At 52.6% G+C, this 16,877-nt stretch overlaps 1 protein-coding gene across 1 annotated transcript in view; it reads left to right on the top strand.

Annotated features, from left to right (window-relative positions):
* The window catches only part of LOC122222089 (dual oxidase 1), a 32,025-nt gene extending 15,148 nt beyond the window's left edge, over nt 1-16,877 (top strand). The window contains exons 19-34 of the mRNA XM_042942150.1: nt 834-1,059; nt 1,321-1,414; nt 1,701-1,876; nt 4,073-4,142; nt 4,555-4,680; nt 5,269-5,447; nt 5,593-5,823; nt 6,388-6,487; nt 6,755-6,804; nt 8,208-8,335; nt 12,451-12,604; nt 13,040-13,272; nt 13,500-13,658; nt 14,916-15,071; nt 15,315-15,443; nt 16,098-16,877. Of these exons, the coding sequence (XP_042798084.1) occupies nt 834-1,059; nt 1,321-1,414; nt 1,701-1,876; nt 4,073-4,142; nt 4,555-4,680; nt 5,269-5,447; nt 5,593-5,823; nt 6,388-6,487; nt 6,755-6,804; nt 8,208-8,335; nt 12,451-12,604; nt 13,040-13,272; nt 13,500-13,658; nt 14,916-15,071; nt 15,315-15,443; nt 16,098-16,220 (2,334 nt within the window). The 3' untranslated portion in view covers nt 16,221-16,877. The remainder of the gene's footprint in view (nt 1-833; nt 1,060-1,320; nt 1,415-1,700; nt 1,877-4,072; nt 4,143-4,554; nt 4,681-5,268; nt 5,448-5,592; nt 5,824-6,387; nt 6,488-6,754; nt 6,805-8,207; nt 8,336-12,450; nt 12,605-13,039; nt 13,273-13,499; nt 13,659-14,915; nt 15,072-15,314; nt 15,444-16,097) is intronic.

The following is a 16,877-nucleotide window of genomic DNA, read 5'->3' as shown; positions in this document are numbered from 1 at the left end:
GCCTGAGGTCACACAGTAAGTGGGTGGTAGAGCTGGGACAGGAACCCAGGTCTTTTGTCACCAGCCCCAGGCTCTTTTCAGTAAAGCTCGTTGTTTGAAGCAACAAGGTTTGCCTCATGAAACCATAGCCAGGCTTGGGCCAGGGGACCCCAGTTGATGTCAGGAAAAATAGGTGCTGTGGCCCGTGGCCTGCTTACTACCCTCACCGTCTCTTCTGATGCTGGGGCAGCCCCTGGGTGGGCTGCAGGTAGCCCGTGGTGGGAATTCTCCTTTCCCAAGCCCAGCTTTTTCTCAACTTAGCTGAGGCTTTTTCTCAGTGAAAACTCAGTGTAAGCTAGGACTGACAATGGGTCCGTTGACTCTGAGGATATGATGATGTCTCAGGAATTCTAAAGGGAGGACTATGACCTGGCCTGGAAGGGGCTAGGAAAGGGAAAGCTGCCAGCAAACAAGGTCACTCCTCTCTCTTAGGCTGCTCCATTTTCTCTGTGTGTTTACTTCCCTCTGTCTGTGTCTCTGAGCACTTGGAAGAACAGGGTGGTCTACAACTTCCAAGTTTTCCTGTGCTCAGGTCAAGACAGACCTGAGACATCTCAGTCCCAATCCTAGATTGTCTGCTTGGATCAAGTTGCATCCCTGGTCTAGTCAGCTAACATAGAGAGTCAGGGTTCCATAGGACAAATGGCCCCAGGAACCACCTGCAGGGCATGGGGTAGTGCTGAGGGGACAGGGTGCTGGGCAGATGCCTGGAAAAGGTGGCTCCTATAAGCCTCAACTACAAATCAAGGAAGTCTTGTCTCCTTCTCTCTCCCTCTGCTACTGCCTGAGTGCAGGTGCTGGACATCGACCAGGCAGATGCAGGGACCCTGCCCCTGGATTCCTCACAGAAGGTACAGGAGGCCCTGACTTGTGAGCTGAGCAGAGCTGAATTTGCCGAGTCCCTGGGCCTCAAGCCCCAGGACATGTTTGTAGAGTCCATGTTCTCTCTTGCTGATAAAGATGGCAATGGCTACCTGTCCTTCCGGGAGTTTCTGGACATCCTGGTGGTCTTCATGAAAGGTAAAGGAAAAGGGAGTGATTGTCCAGGTAGGAGAAGATGGAAGGGGCTGGAAACTGAGGCTGGAAGGTAGCTTACCTGTTAGAGATGGGGAAGTGCTGGGACCAGGTCTCCAGCCATGGCAGACATCTGGGTAGATGTCAGGAAGCAGAATAACACCTTGTTGTGCCCAGCAGTGGGTCACACTCATGTGAGTCCCCTTCTGGGATGCCTGGGGCTTAGGCAGGTAGGTTGGGGCTCTCACAGGGTCCTCCTTCTCCCAGGCTCTCCTGAGGAGAAGTCTCGTCTTATGTTCCGCATGTATGACTTTGATGGGAATGGTCTCATTTCCAAGGACGAGTTCATCAGGATGCTGAGGTTGGTCATGTGGGATAGCCAGAAGAGTGGGCTAGGGCAGGGACTGCTGGGGGGAAAAGTGGGATATAAAGGTGGGAGCCAAAGGGTCAAGAACAGGGGCTTCCTCCCCCTCTTCCTCCTCCTCCGTAGAGCCAAAGACTGTTATAACTAGGAAGGGTCTTGGAGTGTGGTCAGTTGGGGCCCTTCCATGTGGGCTCTGAAGGCCTGGTGGGTTGACCATTGGGCCCTCATGTCTAGGCCTTAGGCCTCTTTTCAGGCCCTGATGGCTTCCCTCCCCCAACCCCAGGTCCTTCATCGAGATCTCCAACAACTGCCTGTCCAAGGCCCAGCTGACTGAGGTGGTGGAGTCCATGTTCCGGGAGTCGGGCTTCCAGGATAAGGAGGAGCTGACGTGGGAGGATTTCCACTTCATGCTGCGGGACCATGATAGCGAGCTCCGTTTCACACAGCTCTGTGTCAAAGGTGGGGCGGCCTGCCTTAGGGCTGACCTATCCATTAGACACAGCAAGCACAGTGCCCAGGGCCCACATACTTTTAGGAGCCCACAGAAATGTTTTAATTTCTTTTAAAATCAGAAGAATGAATATAATAATAATAATAAGTATGTGATAATACATCCAGCCTGGATTATATTCTTCTTTGTATCAACATGAATGTAAAAAATATTTATATTTTATAAGTATATGTGTATATACATATATATACACACATATATATACATATATATATATACATATATACACATATGTATATATACATGTATATAAATATATTTTTTTCTTTGTTTAATGGAGGAAGGGGCCTAGGAACGCAATAGTGCCTACAGCCCACAAGAGTCATAATGCAGCTTTGCTTCTGGGGTGGGCAGGGTCAGGATGGGGCGAGGGACAGCAGATAGAATTCTGATTCTCCCAGCTGTCTGTCAAACGCCCCTGTTCTTGGTGCCCAGGACAGGGAACTGTAGAATCTCCTTGTAAAAGCCCTACCCTGGCCATATTCATGGTGGCAGGGGGGGCGCTCTGGTTTTGTTTGCCTTTATATGCCTTGTCTGCGTGCTCAGGAAATGTTTGCTTGAGTGCATGGAGACCCACCTCTGTTGTCCTTCCCCTACTTCCTGTCCCACCTGTGTCTGACTCAGGTGGGTGGGGGCTACAGCCAGAGAGAGCAGGGGGCAGGTAGCAGGACTCTCTGGTCTACTCTGACCTTATGGTACCTTCACAGTTTCTCACTGGGTCATATTGAGACCAAACCCAGTCCCTCCCAGGATTATGAGAACTTGGGGGAGCTGAGCAGCCCAATTCTAGATCCATGTGGGAGGGGGGCGAATTAGGCAGGGCACAGCTGGGACTCTGGTCAAGGCTTCACCTGCCTGAGGTGGGAGGAGAGTTGGTGGAGTGCACACCCAGCTCCCCTGATTCATCATCTTTTCACCTTTCCCAGGCAGCCAGGGAAGTAGGCATGTAGGCCTGAGGGCAGAGCAGGGGCAGGTGTCTGGAAGTGAGCCCAGGCCAGAGTCCCAGGAACATCCAGCCCCTGGGGTGGAGGAGACGACCTGGCTGGGAGAGTGAGGGTTATGTAGAAGAGTAATGCTGAGTACTGTTTTGTTTTGCTTTTAATTGTTGTTGTGCCTTGCTGTTTCCTTCAAATTTTACTTTGAAACATTTTAAATGTACCTACAGAAAAGGTACAAGAATAGCACAAGGAGCATCCCTTTACCATTCACCTAGATTTGCCTTTAGTTATCACTTTGCCATATTTGCCATTTGCTGAAATTTGAGGGATAAACATCTATACTTTGTTTTAAACACTCTGATTTCATTAAATTCAGATTAATCACGTTTGCCCTCTGGGCTGTAGGACCAGGGTAATCTTCAAGATTGGTTTAGCATTTAGAAGTGACTTGGATATTCCCAGGATTTGGATTTGCAGCTCACTCCTGCCCTGCCCCTCCTGTGCAGCTCAGAGAGGAATGCGTGGCTCGTGGGAGAGTGTTTTTCTCCCAACATTTTATTATGAACATTTTTAAAATTTATTTATTTATTTTGAGAGAGAGAGAGAATTTGAGGAGGGGACGCACAGAGAGAGGGAGAGAGAGAATCCCAAGCAGGCTCTGTGCTGTCAGTGCAGAGTCCGACATGGGGCTCAAACTCATCACCTGTGAGATCATGACCTGAGTCAAAATCAAGAATTGGATGCTTAACTGACTGAGCCACCCACGTGCCCCTATGAGCATTTTTAAACACAGAAAAGTGGAAAGAATTTTATGGTGATCTCCATATGTGCACCACCTAGATCTACACTTAACTCTCAGGAGATTTTAGGCTGGAGGGTTGAGCAGGGTTTTAGTGGCAGAATGGTCTAGCAGGCAAGTTGCATACAGTTCCTGAACTCTACCCCATCAGCCTGATAACGGTCCTAGGAGTGGGGCCAAAGGTGGACACATGTCCAGGGGACACTGCCTGGCCAACTTTGTTTCAGGCCTTCTGTCTGCCCACTCATGGCTGGGTCTAGTTTCCACAGAGAACACAGGCTGAGACTACGGCACCCAAAGGCAAGGGTACTGGCCAGAGGCCCTCTACAGTATGGATGTGGGGTAGCTACCAGGTCTTCCTGGGCTCTGGGCCCTGAACCGTCGCCTAGTCCATCTTTGTGTTGCAGGGGTAGAGGTGCCTGAGGTCATCAAGGACCTGTGCCGGCGAGCCTCCTACGTCAGCCAGGAAAAGATCTGGTGAGCCCTCATCTGGGAATGTTGGAGGGAGGCTGGGGTTGGGGAGTTGCCTTTTCTCTCCCCAGAATGCCTGGTATCAGGGGCCCCACTAGCCTATGTAGTGTATTCATGCATATTAGAAAAAAACACTCCTTACTCTAGGCGGACGCAGCCCTGCACCAGGAAGAGCAGAGAGCCTGGTGGATTTCAGCACTCACCTGCTGCCAGGGTCAGATGCCCTTGTATGTGTACCCTTGGCTGGGACCCCCAGGATCTGACTCATTCTCTCTCTAGGTCTCTGTGGGAATCTTGCTGTCCCCTGTCTGACAGTTCTGACGCTTCCCCAACAGAGTTGGTCTGAAGGCAGACAGGGGCAGCAGAGGACCAAGTGGCTCAGGTGGCCAAGGTCCTATCTCTCTCATTTCTGTCCTAGTCCCTCCCCCAGAGTGAATGCTCGCTGTCCTCGCAGCAACGCTGAGGTGGAGTGGACACCACAGAGACTGCAGTGCCCCATGGACACAGACCCTCCCCAGGAGATTCGACGGAGGTTTGGCAAGAAGTACGCCTGCTCCTCCTGTTAATTAAGCCCAGGCAGTTCATCCATCCCTTCAGCATGGATACAGTGATTACTGGGTGCCAGGCATGGTCCTGAGCCCAGGGGTGCTGGCAGGATGAACAGTCCATGCCCAAGAAGATCCCAGTCTGACAAGATGGTCTGGTACACTGACAGTTACAAGGTCCCACTGAAGAATGTTGTAAGAGTGGTAAGAGCAAGGGGCTTCAGAGCTCAAGGAAGTGCTCACCTCTACCTGGGAAGTCAAGGAAGGCTTCCTGGAGGGTGTATCTTCTAAGCTTCCAGTAAAAAATGAGAACAGAGCAGGTAAGAGTGAGGAGCTACAGACTGGGAGGGGAGAGGACTGAGTGAGTGGGAACTGGGGTAGAGGGAGTGTATCTCCTGGGGTGAACTGACCAAGTGACCTCTTGCAAGGCTGCCCCTACTCTGACAGTTGGCTTGAAGAGTGTGGTATATAGCCTGTGGGGTCTGAACCCTGCTTGGTTTGAGCAACTCGATGCCCTTTCTCTGCTGGGGAGGCAGGCTGCACTAATGGCAGGTCCACAGCCAGAGCCAAGTCTTCTTGTCTCCCAGGGTAACGTCTTTCCAGCCCCTGCTGTTCACGGAGGCTCACCGGGAGAAGTTTCAGCGCAGCCGTCGCCACCAGACCTTGCAGCAGTTCAAGCGTTTTGTGGAGAACTATCGGCGCCACATCGGCTGTGTGGCCGTGTTCTATGCCATCACCGGGGGCCTTTTCCTGGAGCGGGCCTACTGTGAGTGCGGGCAGCCCCAGGGGTGTGGCTCCTGCCAGTGTGCCCGGCCTGCTTGAAGGAAGGCTGCTGTGGGGGAGGCTCCACCTGCAGGCGGCACTCTTTCCTCTGCACTGCGACCCCCTTATTCACCCGGGCCCCTCCACAGACTACGCCTTCAGGGCTCACCACATGGGCATCACAGACACCACCCGCGTGGGCATCATCCTGTCCCGGGGCACGGCCGCCAGCATCTCCTTCATGTTCTCCTACATCCTGCTGACCATGTGCCGCAACCTCATCACCTTCCTGCGCGAGACCTTCCTCAACCGCTACATACCCTTCGACGCCGCCGTGGACTTCCATCGTCTCATTGCCTCCACTGCCATCATCCTCACAGGCAGGACCTGGGGGTCCCAGGGATTCTTGTCTCTGTCCTCCCGCCCCCCTCCGCCCCCCCCTGCTGGCTTCCCCTCCTCTGAGAGCACCTCCTCTCTCTCTGGGCTTGACTTGAGTATAAATCTTGGAAGTCCTCAGGAGGGTGGAGCTGGCCCCACAGTGGTGTGAAATAAGCCCAGGGGCCACTCACTGCCCCTTCCCATGCTTCCAGAGCCACCTCATCAGCCTCCAGCTGACAAGTTACCAACACCCCAGAACAAGTGCACATGTGTGTGATCTCTTCCAGTTTTTATGTTGTAAAACACACTATGAGAGAAACCAAAAGATAGAATTTCTAATGGTATCATTTCAGATTCTTGTGGCTGTGTTCATGGATGGTATATATGGAGCAGGGGTTGGGGGGAGGAACAGGAGGTTGATTAGAGATCAGAGGTACAGATCCCTAGGGTCCTTCTTCAGGCTCCCAATTCTGGGTGGCTGGAATCCTTCATCTTGGGCTGAATGGGTTGAACACCCCCACCGGGCTGCCCCCAGGCTCACTCCCCCGCTTCCTGGTCTTCCTTAGTCTTACACAGTGCGGGCCATGTGGTGAATGTGTACCTGTTCTCCATCAGCCCACTCAGTGTCCTCTCCTGCCTCTTCCCTGGCCTCTTCCATGATGACAGGTGAGTGAGTATGTGCGTGTGTGTGCGTGTGTGTGTGTCTCAAGGTAGGGGTATTCTTTATGGATGGAAAGAAGCAAATTCTCTTGGCTGAGAGCAGAGTGTCACCTTCCAGATTATAGAGACAGACAATGACCAACCTGAGCCTTGGTCCCAAATGGGCAGAAAGGGACACTAGTGGCTGGGTTGGGGTGTTTCCTCTGGAGGATTCTTTCTGGAAGTCCCAGACATCTCCTCTCAGCATCCTTCCTTGCTTTCCGTTCTTGACAGGTCTGAGTTTCCCCAGAAGTATTACTGGTGGTTCTTTCAGACTGTGCCAGGTGAGAGCCCTTCCTGTTCTGAATTTCTGGTCTGGCTCTGAGGTGCGGGCTCTGGGTTCTGTCTGCCATGAGGCAGCCTAGTAGCACTCACTTGGCTCTCACGGTGAGCCAGGCTCTGCCCTCTGGTCCTAAGGACTCTCCTGGGCAGTAGGAGCCTCTGCTATCCAGTCCTTCTCTTGGGAGCTTGGCTGGGCTACTGCCCCACTCTGCAGTTCCTCCCTCTGTAGAATGGGAGTGGACTCCCTCACCTCCCACCCCAGCATACACAACCTACCATGACAGTAACTTCGAGTGCTGTGCCCAGCTGTATGGCAGAGAGACCGGGCTCATTGTCAAACTAGGCAGAACCCCCCATCCCTTGTAGTCTTCTTGACAAGGGCTGTTTAGGGGAATATTCCTAACTCTTCATAATCACCCATTTTAGAACTATTATCTGTGAATCTATTCAAAAGCTTCTTGAACCTGTTTATATTTTCAGTCTATTTCCTCTTTGGGGTAACACATTTTCTATATTCACTCCCCTCTGTGAAACACAGCATTTTTTTTTTTTAATCCTAAAACGATCTGCTTTGAACTTCAGAGTGCTTGCTAATTCCTGCACAGTGGGATTTAGTGGATAAGGCTGTGTTTATGCTCTTCTCTACGTTCAGGTCTTTACAGGCTTTGGTTAGATCTCTTCTTAACCTCTGCTTTTCCATACTGCAGGGCTCTAATCTTCCTAATTTCTGCCTCTCTCCTCCTTAATCACTTGAGGGGCCATTCTCTGGCCCCACACTTCCATCCTGAATCTTGTATTGCCCTCTCGTGTAAAGGGGATCCCCTGTAAAGGGATCCCCTGTAAAGGGGGTGCCTCCCACCAACTCTGGGATGAACCCAGGGGACTCTGGTGGTCACACTTACTCACTAATGGTGCCATTGCTTATGCTGTGTCAGCCAAGTGTGATGCTACAGGGACGTAGGCCAAGCCTTGACTCCATGGGGGCAGGGCCTGCAATGTCCAAAGTCTGACCTAGAGGCCAAAGTAGATGCCCCATGGATTCATTCATTCATTCAGCACACATTTATAAAAGCCCCACAGGGTGCCAAGCCCTACAGTAGGCACTAGGATTCAGTGGTGAACTAGCAGTCTGGTCCCTGTTCTTGTAGGCCTGAAAGTCAGGGAGGTGACAGACATAAATGGCACAGTTACTTGAAAAATAACAGTCGTGACAAGGTCTATGAGGGAAGGGTAGAGTCTGTTGAAGTAGAAGGCACCTGTGATCAGCAGTGTGGGGAGAGAAGAACAGAGAAGCCTGGGCTTCTGTGCCCTTACCCAGAGCAGTGGAGTGGAAAGGGGACCCTGATCCATGGCAGCCTCAGAATGGCCCTGCTCCTCTGCCCTTCACCCCATGTTCATTTTGCAGGCTTCACGGGGGTCGTGCTGCTCCTGGTCCTGGCCATCATGTACGTCTTTGCCTCCCACCACTTCCGCCGCCACAGCTTCCGGGGCTTCTGGCTGACCCACCACCTCTACATCCTGCTCTATGTGCTGGTGAGGGCTAGCAGGGTTTTGACAGGAGGATCCCAGGGAGGCAGTGAGGACCGAGACATCAGTTTTCTATCCCCTTAGTTATTTCAAGACTCCTCTTGGCTTCTCACTTCAAAGCTGGAGGTTATAGTATGGGGCTGTCAAGCAGACTGACCCCAATATACAGCACTTGGAAGATGGGTGCCCTGACATGGGTTTTGCAGTAGCAGCCCTACTAGGCTGGTCGACATTTCTTGCAGACGTCATTTCTGCCCAGCCACTCATTCCCCAGTTCCAGTGGCTGGTTTGGGCTCCTGGGAGGACTTCCTACTCTCGAGGGAGCATCACCCTTTTTAAGAGAAACTTATCTGAATTTAGTTTTGCCACTTTTGTTCTGATCTTGTTTTCCAGAGTATTAGCACCCCACCCAGCTAAGTGCCACCTGTAAAGTTAATGAGCTTGCTCCAAATGTCTTCACTTGGGCTGTTGATACAATGGGTTTTAAAGAGTCTGTCTGTTCTCTTTCCTTCTCCTTAACATGGGCTCTTGCCTCCCTTCCTCCACATTCCCTCTCTTCTCTTGTCCTGTTCTCTTTACCTTCCCTGGTTTGTCATCAATTGCGTCAGCTGGTTAGTTCCAGAGCTGACTGTGATCTGTGACTGTGTCATAGCTCTGCTTGGTCTGCCTTTCTCATGGACACGGGCAGTTCCCTAAAGGGCACCCTGAGGGTCTCTCTGAGAAGCTAAACTAAGGTCCAAGGCCCCAGTGTCCCCACTAATGATAGCTTGGCTGCCAGCATTCAAGAAGCACAAAGCCCACCTGGCTGCCATCTGTCACCTGGCTCAAGGCAGAACTTCACACAGGGGTCTCCCTTGTCCTGAGACACAGGGAGAGTCCATTATTGCCTGGATCAGGCTGGCGTCTGTGGGCTGCCCTCCCTCCTCCTGTCCTCACTGATTGGAAAGGTCTGTTTCCATGTTGCCTGAGGCTCAACACTTCATGGTTGTGAAGATGACTACCCAGTCTTGGCTTAGGTTGTTTCCTAGAACTGATGATGTTTATTTCCAAAGAAATCTCTGCCCTCTTTGGAAGCTGAGGCTAATTTATCCCTTCTTCCCCACCTTTGCTAGGGTGGAGCCCTAGCATCTGGGGTTATTGTTTCTATGAGGGATGGAGATGACGTTCTTGTTTCTGGTGAAGCAGGAGCTTCTTTGAACTAGATGGGAGACCCAGAGGAGTGGCCAGGCCAGACGGGGCTCCCTGAGACCAAGACCCCTTTCTGACTTACTCCTGGGTTTGGGGGCTCACTGGGGTTTAGAGCCACCCTTCCTGCCAGCAGGGAAGTCAGCAGCTCAGAAACGTGCAGGACCCTCTGCTGGGCAATCCTAGCCCTGGCCTCTAAGGAGAATCTCACCTGGGGGGATATCTGGGCCAAAACTTCTTCCTTCCCATTTATCCCTTATGTTACCATTTTGACTTCAGGCAGAAAGAGAAGTCACAAGTAAAGGGCCCCAGTGTGGAGTAGACCCTGCAGAAGGATGCCCAGGCTCCTGCTCCAGGCTAAAGAGGGCACGGCTAGCACAGCAGAAGCTGAGCTGGCGGCAGCTCTCCTGGTTCATCAGCCAACCATGAGTCTGCAGCAGCTTTGTGGTTTAAAAGTAGAGCCAACACCAAATGGGGTGTATAAACAGAGGAGTATGAGGTCACCCTCACATTGTTCTCAGCCTGGCTGGATGCTTAGAAAGCCTTGAGGGTGGGCATGGTCTCCATAATGAAAGAAGAACTTGGGGAAACCAGAGCCAGTTCAGAGAAGAGCCCACAGAGGTTTAAGTTAGTCCTGTGGGAGAAGGCCCAGGAATTCAGGAATGCTGAGCTGGGGAAAGAGAGAGAGCTGGATGAGGAACCAGAGTTCAGTTTAACAGTTATCTGTCTGTCGGAGGTCTAGTATGCGCTAGTTTGGTGCTAGGCCCAGTGGACCCCTTGGGAACTTAGGATTTGCTGCAGAGATAAGTGCCATGCGCTTGAAATGATCAAAATGAGCAGACAATATAGGATTAATTGCTGAGCTGAGTGTTTCAGTGAGTTACAGTAGCTCACTGAAGGGAGTTTCATTTGGACCAAATTGGTTAGTGAAGACTTTGGGGAGAAGATGGGTCTTGGGCCAAGCCTTGAGGAGAGGTAAGCTGAGATTTGACAGGGCAGAGCGGAATCCGAAAAGCATTCCAAGTAGAAGAAAGGGCACAAGCGCTGGTGCAGAGGTGGAAATGATGATGGAATATTCAGGGCATAGAGAGGACAGCGCTGGCTGTGGATGGCCCCAGGGAATTAGGCAGTAGCAGGACATGGTGGACCTTTGCGGGCTGCACTTACCGCTGAGGGGCTGTGGCTCAGCTGACTGGCCATGCCTCATGGGAGAGCACAGAGGAGAGCAGAGTGAGAAAGCCAGGTTTGGGCAGCATGCAGGATCAGGGGTGGGAGAAGGAACAGAGGGCCGGTGGAGGAGATGGAAAGTGAGTGGCCTGAGAGGGCTAGCACAGCGTTGTTGCAGAAGTGGAACGGAAGGGGTAGTGGCTAGTGCCACAGACTGCCAGTGGTGGGAGCGGATGAAAGGAGACCTTGGGGTCTGGCCATTCATGGGGCCGGTGAGCCCTCATTGAGCAGGGCCTGAGAAGAGGTGGAGGCAGGAGCCAAACTGACCAGACTTAGGAGCAAGCAGATGGGAAGAATGGGGGCAAGTAGTGTCTGACCTTGTCAGACTAGCTTGTTGGGGAAAGGACCAGAGCTGGACAATACCTGTCAATTATTTCATGGAAAAGGGAGGACTGGTTAGATGTTCTTAGTCTCTAAAGGGAGAGGACAGGGGTGCCTGGGTGGCTTAGTTGGTTAAGTGTCTGACTTCAGCTTAGGTCATGATCTCACAGTTCGTGAGTTCGAGCCCTGTGTCAGGCTCTGTGCTGACAGTGTGGAGCCTGGAGCCCGCTTTGAGTTCTGTGTCTCCCTCTCTTTCTGCCCCTCCCCTGTCATGCTTTCTCTCTCTCTCTCAAAAGCAAACATTAAAAAAAATTATTGTTAAAGGGAGAGGATAATTTAGAGGAACTCCTTTTACTGAATCAGCAGTTATTAAGTGTCTACTCTGTGCCAGAAACTGCCAACAGCTGAGAGTATGATGGGAAAAAAAAAAAAAAGGACACCTCCTTCCTCTACAGTCCAGGGAGTGAATGGGCAGGAGGTGTGGGGAGGGGCGGGGGGAAGAAAATTAGTGTGGATGATGATGAGTGCCCTGAAGGGAGTTGACTGGGAGATAAGATAGAGAGGACTGAGGGAAGGCCCAAGGAGGTAGCGTTTCTGCTGAGGCCTGAATGAAATGGAGGCAGCCATGAGAAGAATCATAGGAGCCATGGGAGAGGGAACAGCAGGTGCAAAGGTCCTGAAGCAAAAAGGATTTGCCATGTTTAAAGAACAGGGAGGAGGAAATGTTGGCAGGCAGAGGCCCGGAGCGTCTCGAGGTTCTGTGGTGTAATGGGAAGTCCACTAAGGCTTTTTAAGCTGGGATGGAATGATAAAATGAACTTTAAAATGTCACACTGGCTGCCTTGAAAGGACTGCGTCATGGTAGGGCACCCTAGTAGAAGACCAGTTAAGAGGCTAGTGCAGGAGAGCGGGTGAGAGTCAAAGTTCCAGGGGCACCTGGGTGGGTCAGTCGGTTGAGCGGCCGACTTCGGCTCAGGTCACGATCTCACGGTCCGTGAGTTCGAGCCCTGTGTCGGGCTCTGGGCTGATGGCTCAGAGCCTGGAGCCTGCTTCCGATTCTGTGTCTCCCTCTCTCTCTGACCCTCCCCCGTTCATGCTCTGTCTCTCTCTGTCTCAAAAATAAATAAATGTTTAAAAAAAAAAAAAAACAAAGTTCCAGGAAGGTGCAAGTAGTCTCATTCATCATGGACGCTCTGCAGGATGGGGCTGGGGTTGGGAGTGGTTAGATTTGGGAACCTGAAGGGAGCCTAGTACTTGGAGAGGTGGGGATGGAATGAGCCCTGGGGAGTGTGGGGTGGGTGGAGAATGCAAGGGGCTAAGGGCCAAGCTAGCCAGAGACACTGTTGTGGGTATGGCTTGGTCTGAGCTGTATTCTTCACTCTCTCCAGCTCATCATCCATGGCAGCTTTGGCCTGATCCAGCTGCCCCGTTTCCACATCTTCTTCCTGGTCCCGGCACTAATCTATATGGGGGACAAACTGGTGAGCCTGAGCCGGAAGAAGGTGGAGATCAGCGTGGTGAAGGCAGAGCTGCTGCCTTCAGGTACCAGCCTTTAGGCTGTCAAGGGGCCAGCTGGGTGGTACTGAGGAAGCCAGTGGGGGGTGGGGGTGGGGGTGGCAGAGCCCGGACCTTGCAATCTCCTGACCTGGCCAGTGGAGTTGGCAGGGCCCTTGAGCCAGAAGTGATGAGGGAGCTGGCAGGAGAAGCTCTTTGCCAGAGGACCTGAGCCTCTCTCGCAGCAGAGAGTAGAGGAGCCCAGGCCAGGTGGCTCCTTTCCCTGCTGACCACCAGCACCAGTGCTGCATAGCTCCTCCTCAGGGTGGACGTGGCTCAAGGGGAGTAATGCCTTCCGGTGTGGGGGAGGCCTTCCTTGTCATATTCCAGAAGCAGAGGTGAGGCTTCAGGTGGGGAACTCTCTGGAGGCCACAGTGTTGCTGGGCCCTGGACAGCAGCCTCCTAGCCACTTCTTTTCCTCAGGAGTGACCCACCTGCAGTTCCAGCGGCCCCAAGGCTTTGAATACAAGTCAGGACAGTGGGTACGGATTGCCTGCTTGGCTCTGGGGACCACAGAATACCACCCCTTCACACTGACTTCTGCACCCCATGAGGACACGCTCAGCCTGCACATCCGGGCAGCAGGGCCCTGGACCACTCGCCTCAGGGAGATCTATTCACCTCCAACGGGAGATGGCTGTGCCAAATACCCAAAGGTGACCAGGCCCAGGCCAGATGTGCTACATGCCCCCACATCCCCTTAGCAGGCCATGGCCCTGCAACCCCAGGCTCCCCACTGTGTTCCTCCCCTCCCCCAATCCAGAGACTGGTTGTTCCAGGTAATGCCACAGTAGCCGCTTTCCCTTCACTCCTGCCTCCCATTTCCAGCTTCAGAGCTATGGTGGTGGTGGAGCTTAACTCAAACCCACTCCTCCTCTTGCAGCTGTACCTCGATGGACCATTTGGAGAGGGCCACCAGGAGTGGCATAAGTTTGAGGTGTCCGTGCTGGTGGGAGGGGGCATTGGGGTCACCCCCTTTGCCTCCATCCTCAAAGACCTGGTCTTCAAGTCATCAGTCAGCTGCCAAGTGTTCTGTAAGAAGGTGAGTGCCCCCTCCTCCTGCCAACCCATGGCCCCTGATCCCAATCACTGGATCCATCTCTGCCTGTCTCTCATGCCTCTGTTTTTGGCCTGATCTGGACAAGGCCAAGTTGACTCGCTCCACAGGGATCAGAATATCCCCAGACCCTAAAGAGCAGAGTTGGAGAGGGTTAAAGAAACCCATTCCCTCTTACAGAGGAAGCCAGCACTTGAAGGAAGCATTGTTGGGTGAGGAAAAGGAAGGGCACACTTAGGGTGGGGCAAAAGTGAAACTGGCTCTGCTTTCAAGAGGAAAAGGAGGGGAGGTGGCAAGGCTGGGCTGATGGGCTGGGTTGGCTCCAGGAACACAGCCCAGGCCCTTAGGCCCCCTCTATACCGGGTCCCTTCACCCCAGCCTGGACCTGGTAGCAGGCTCCTGCTTGTTTCTCTGGGCCTGGCAGGTGAGTCAGGGGCACAGGAACGCAGCGGGCAGGGGCCTAGCCCATATGCTGTCAGCATTTAGAGGGTGATACGCAGCTTCTCTGCTCCTCTATTGTGCCAGCTCTGGCTCTTTTTTTGTTTGTTTGTTTAATGTTTATTCATTTTTGAGAGAGGGGTGGGGGGCGGGCAGAGAGATCCAGACAGCAAAGAGCCCGGTGCAGGGCTTGAACTCACAAACCGTGAGATCATGACCCAAGCTGAAGTCAAGACGCTTAACTGACTGAGCCACCCAGGCATCCCTCTGCCTCTGCTTCTTAACCCAATGCAGTCTCACTTCATCCTCTTCAGAAGTTGGAGATGGGTCCCTCCATGACAGCTTCCATCCCCCTAGTCTCTCTTTGAGCCCACTCCCATCTGCTCCAGGCAGCAGCGTCTTCTGTAAGGCTCTTCTGTGACATGCCCTTCAGTGGGACCATATCCCTCTGGGCTAGGTTTGGTTGGGAGCCCAGCAGCCTGAAGAGGGCCCATTGGAGGGAGTGGCAGGTCCAGCTCAGTGTGAAAAAGCGGCTTCCCACCCCATTAGACCTTCAGCTCACTTGACAAGTGTCCTTTTCCATCACCCCAGATTATTATTCCCTTCTACCTCTCCATGACCTGGGGTAACTCCATCTCCCGCTCCAGAGCCTGATCGTTTGGCCCCACAACACTCCATCTCCCCAGGCTGTCTGGTGAAAGGCACAAGCTGACTGAGACCAGAGGGTTCTATTGCTATGGGGATCCCCGGGAAATAGGGAGCCTGAGATGAGCCAAGTCCTAAGCTCTAGCCATGTATCCCCAGATCTACTTCATCTGGGTGACACGGACCCAGCGGCAGTTTGAGTGGCTGGCTGACATCATCCGGGAGGTGGAGGAGAATGACTGCCAGGACCTGGTGTCCGTGCACATCTACATCACCCAGCTGGCTGAGAAGTTTGACCTCAGGACCACCATGCTGGTATGTCAGGGCCGGCCAGGCAGGGCAGCTAGGTGGGTATGTGGGTTGGCAGGGTGAGGCACATGGCCAAAGCAGGTGGGTGGACAGCTCAGGCTCAGATGGCAGGAAGCACAGAGATGCTGGTCCTGATCCTCAGACTCCAGATCCCTCCCCAACCCACTCCCTGTCTCCTGGGCTGCAGGCTGACTTGAGCTAGGCAGTGACCCTGATTTTCCTTGGCCTGATCTGCCCCTGTGCCCCCAGTACATCTGTGAGCGGCACTTCCAGAAGGTGCTGAACCGGAGTCTGTTCACGGGCCTGCGCTCCATCACCCACTTTGGCCGCCCCCCCTTCGAGCCCTTCTTCAAGTCCCTGCAGGAGGTCCACCCACAGGTCAGTCCCACCCCATATCAAGGTTCTCCTGGCCTTTATTATCTGAGGTCTGAGCAAACCTTCCAAACCAGCTCCATGAGGGAAGGAATTGACTTCTGGTGAGAAGTGATCACCTGGGAGATAAGTGGGGGTAATTGAACAGAAAAAAAGTAGGGGTTACTTGGGGGGCTAAGGGAGGAAGCAGGTGACAGGGACTTACCACTTCTGAAGCCATGATGCCTATCCACAAGGAACAGCTCAGTGACTGAGCTGGTTCTTACCATAAACTCAGAGCTACTCTTACCACTAATACTGAGCCAACCCTCACCCTGGACACTGAGCTAACCTTTACCATGAACATTGGGTTAGTGCTCAGTGAGACACTAAGCTCTCCTTTAATTTGAACATTGATTAACCCAGCCCCTTATCTTGTACCTGAAGCTGACAAATGCCTTGGAGGGGGTAGACGTTGGACCCACAGGAAGCAAGTCTACCAAAACTGAGCTAGACTTAAAAACACTGAGCCAGCCCTCACCACACATGGTACAAAGCAAACCTTTATGAGAAACATGGAAGGAGCCATCACCAAGGACTCTTGCTGGTCTTCAACATGAACACTGAGCCAGCCCTCCCTCTGGACACTGAGTTAGCCTTCATGTTTTCCTCCCCCAACAGGTCCGGAAGATTGGGGTGTTTAGCTGTGGCCCCCCTGGCATGACCAAGAATGTGGAAAAGGCCTGTCAGCTCATCAACAGGCAGGACCGGACTCATTTCTCCCATCATTATGAGAACTTTTAGGTCTCCTGCCCAGGAGCTCTGCCCACTGCACAGCTGAGCAGAGATTTGGGCCCGCACCTCACTCTATACTTCCTGTTTCTGGCTTGCCCAGCCTTCTCCCCCCATTCCTGCCTCCCACCTCAGTCCAGGTGGTCATGGTCAATCACACCATATGGATTCAGACCATATGAGTCCAGAATGTCTCAGCCTGGAGAAGTAGGAGGCACTGTCTGGGAAACGGAGGTTGGGAGGTAGGAGAGCTATTATTGCTTTGGGGCAAAGTGACCCCTCTTCTTCCAAACTAAGAAAAAACACCAAAAGACTGGAGCTGACAAGCAGTGTATATGCGTATAAGGGGGCTGTGAGCCTAAGGATGAAGTAAGAGCACAGATGCTGGCATCTTGGAACTCCTTCCCCAAAACCTCCTCCTCCTCTGGGGCTTCCCACTGTCATAAGGGCTGGCAAATGCCTTGGAGGGCATAGAGTCTGGAGCTGCAAAGAGAAATTTACAGGAACCCCTTTAGCATCCTAGTCTAACAGCACAATTGAGCTGCTCTCCCCAGTTTTTAAACATGTATTGTAGTCAGAACCCAGTCCACTATCTTTGTAGTGCTCCTCAGTCCTTCTGTCTTCTTCCTACTGAAGTAGTCTCCTTTACAAATAAACAACATTTCTGTC

The sequence above is a fragment of the Panthera leo genome, chromosome B3 (genome assembly GCF_018350215.1).
Source record: "Panthera leo isolate Ple1 chromosome B3, P.leo_Ple1_pat1.1, whole genome shotgun sequence".
Taxonomy (NCBI): domain Eukaryota; kingdom Metazoa; phylum Chordata; class Mammalia; order Carnivora; family Felidae; genus Panthera; species Panthera leo.
This window is presented reverse-complemented; position numbering and strand designations above follow the sequence as displayed.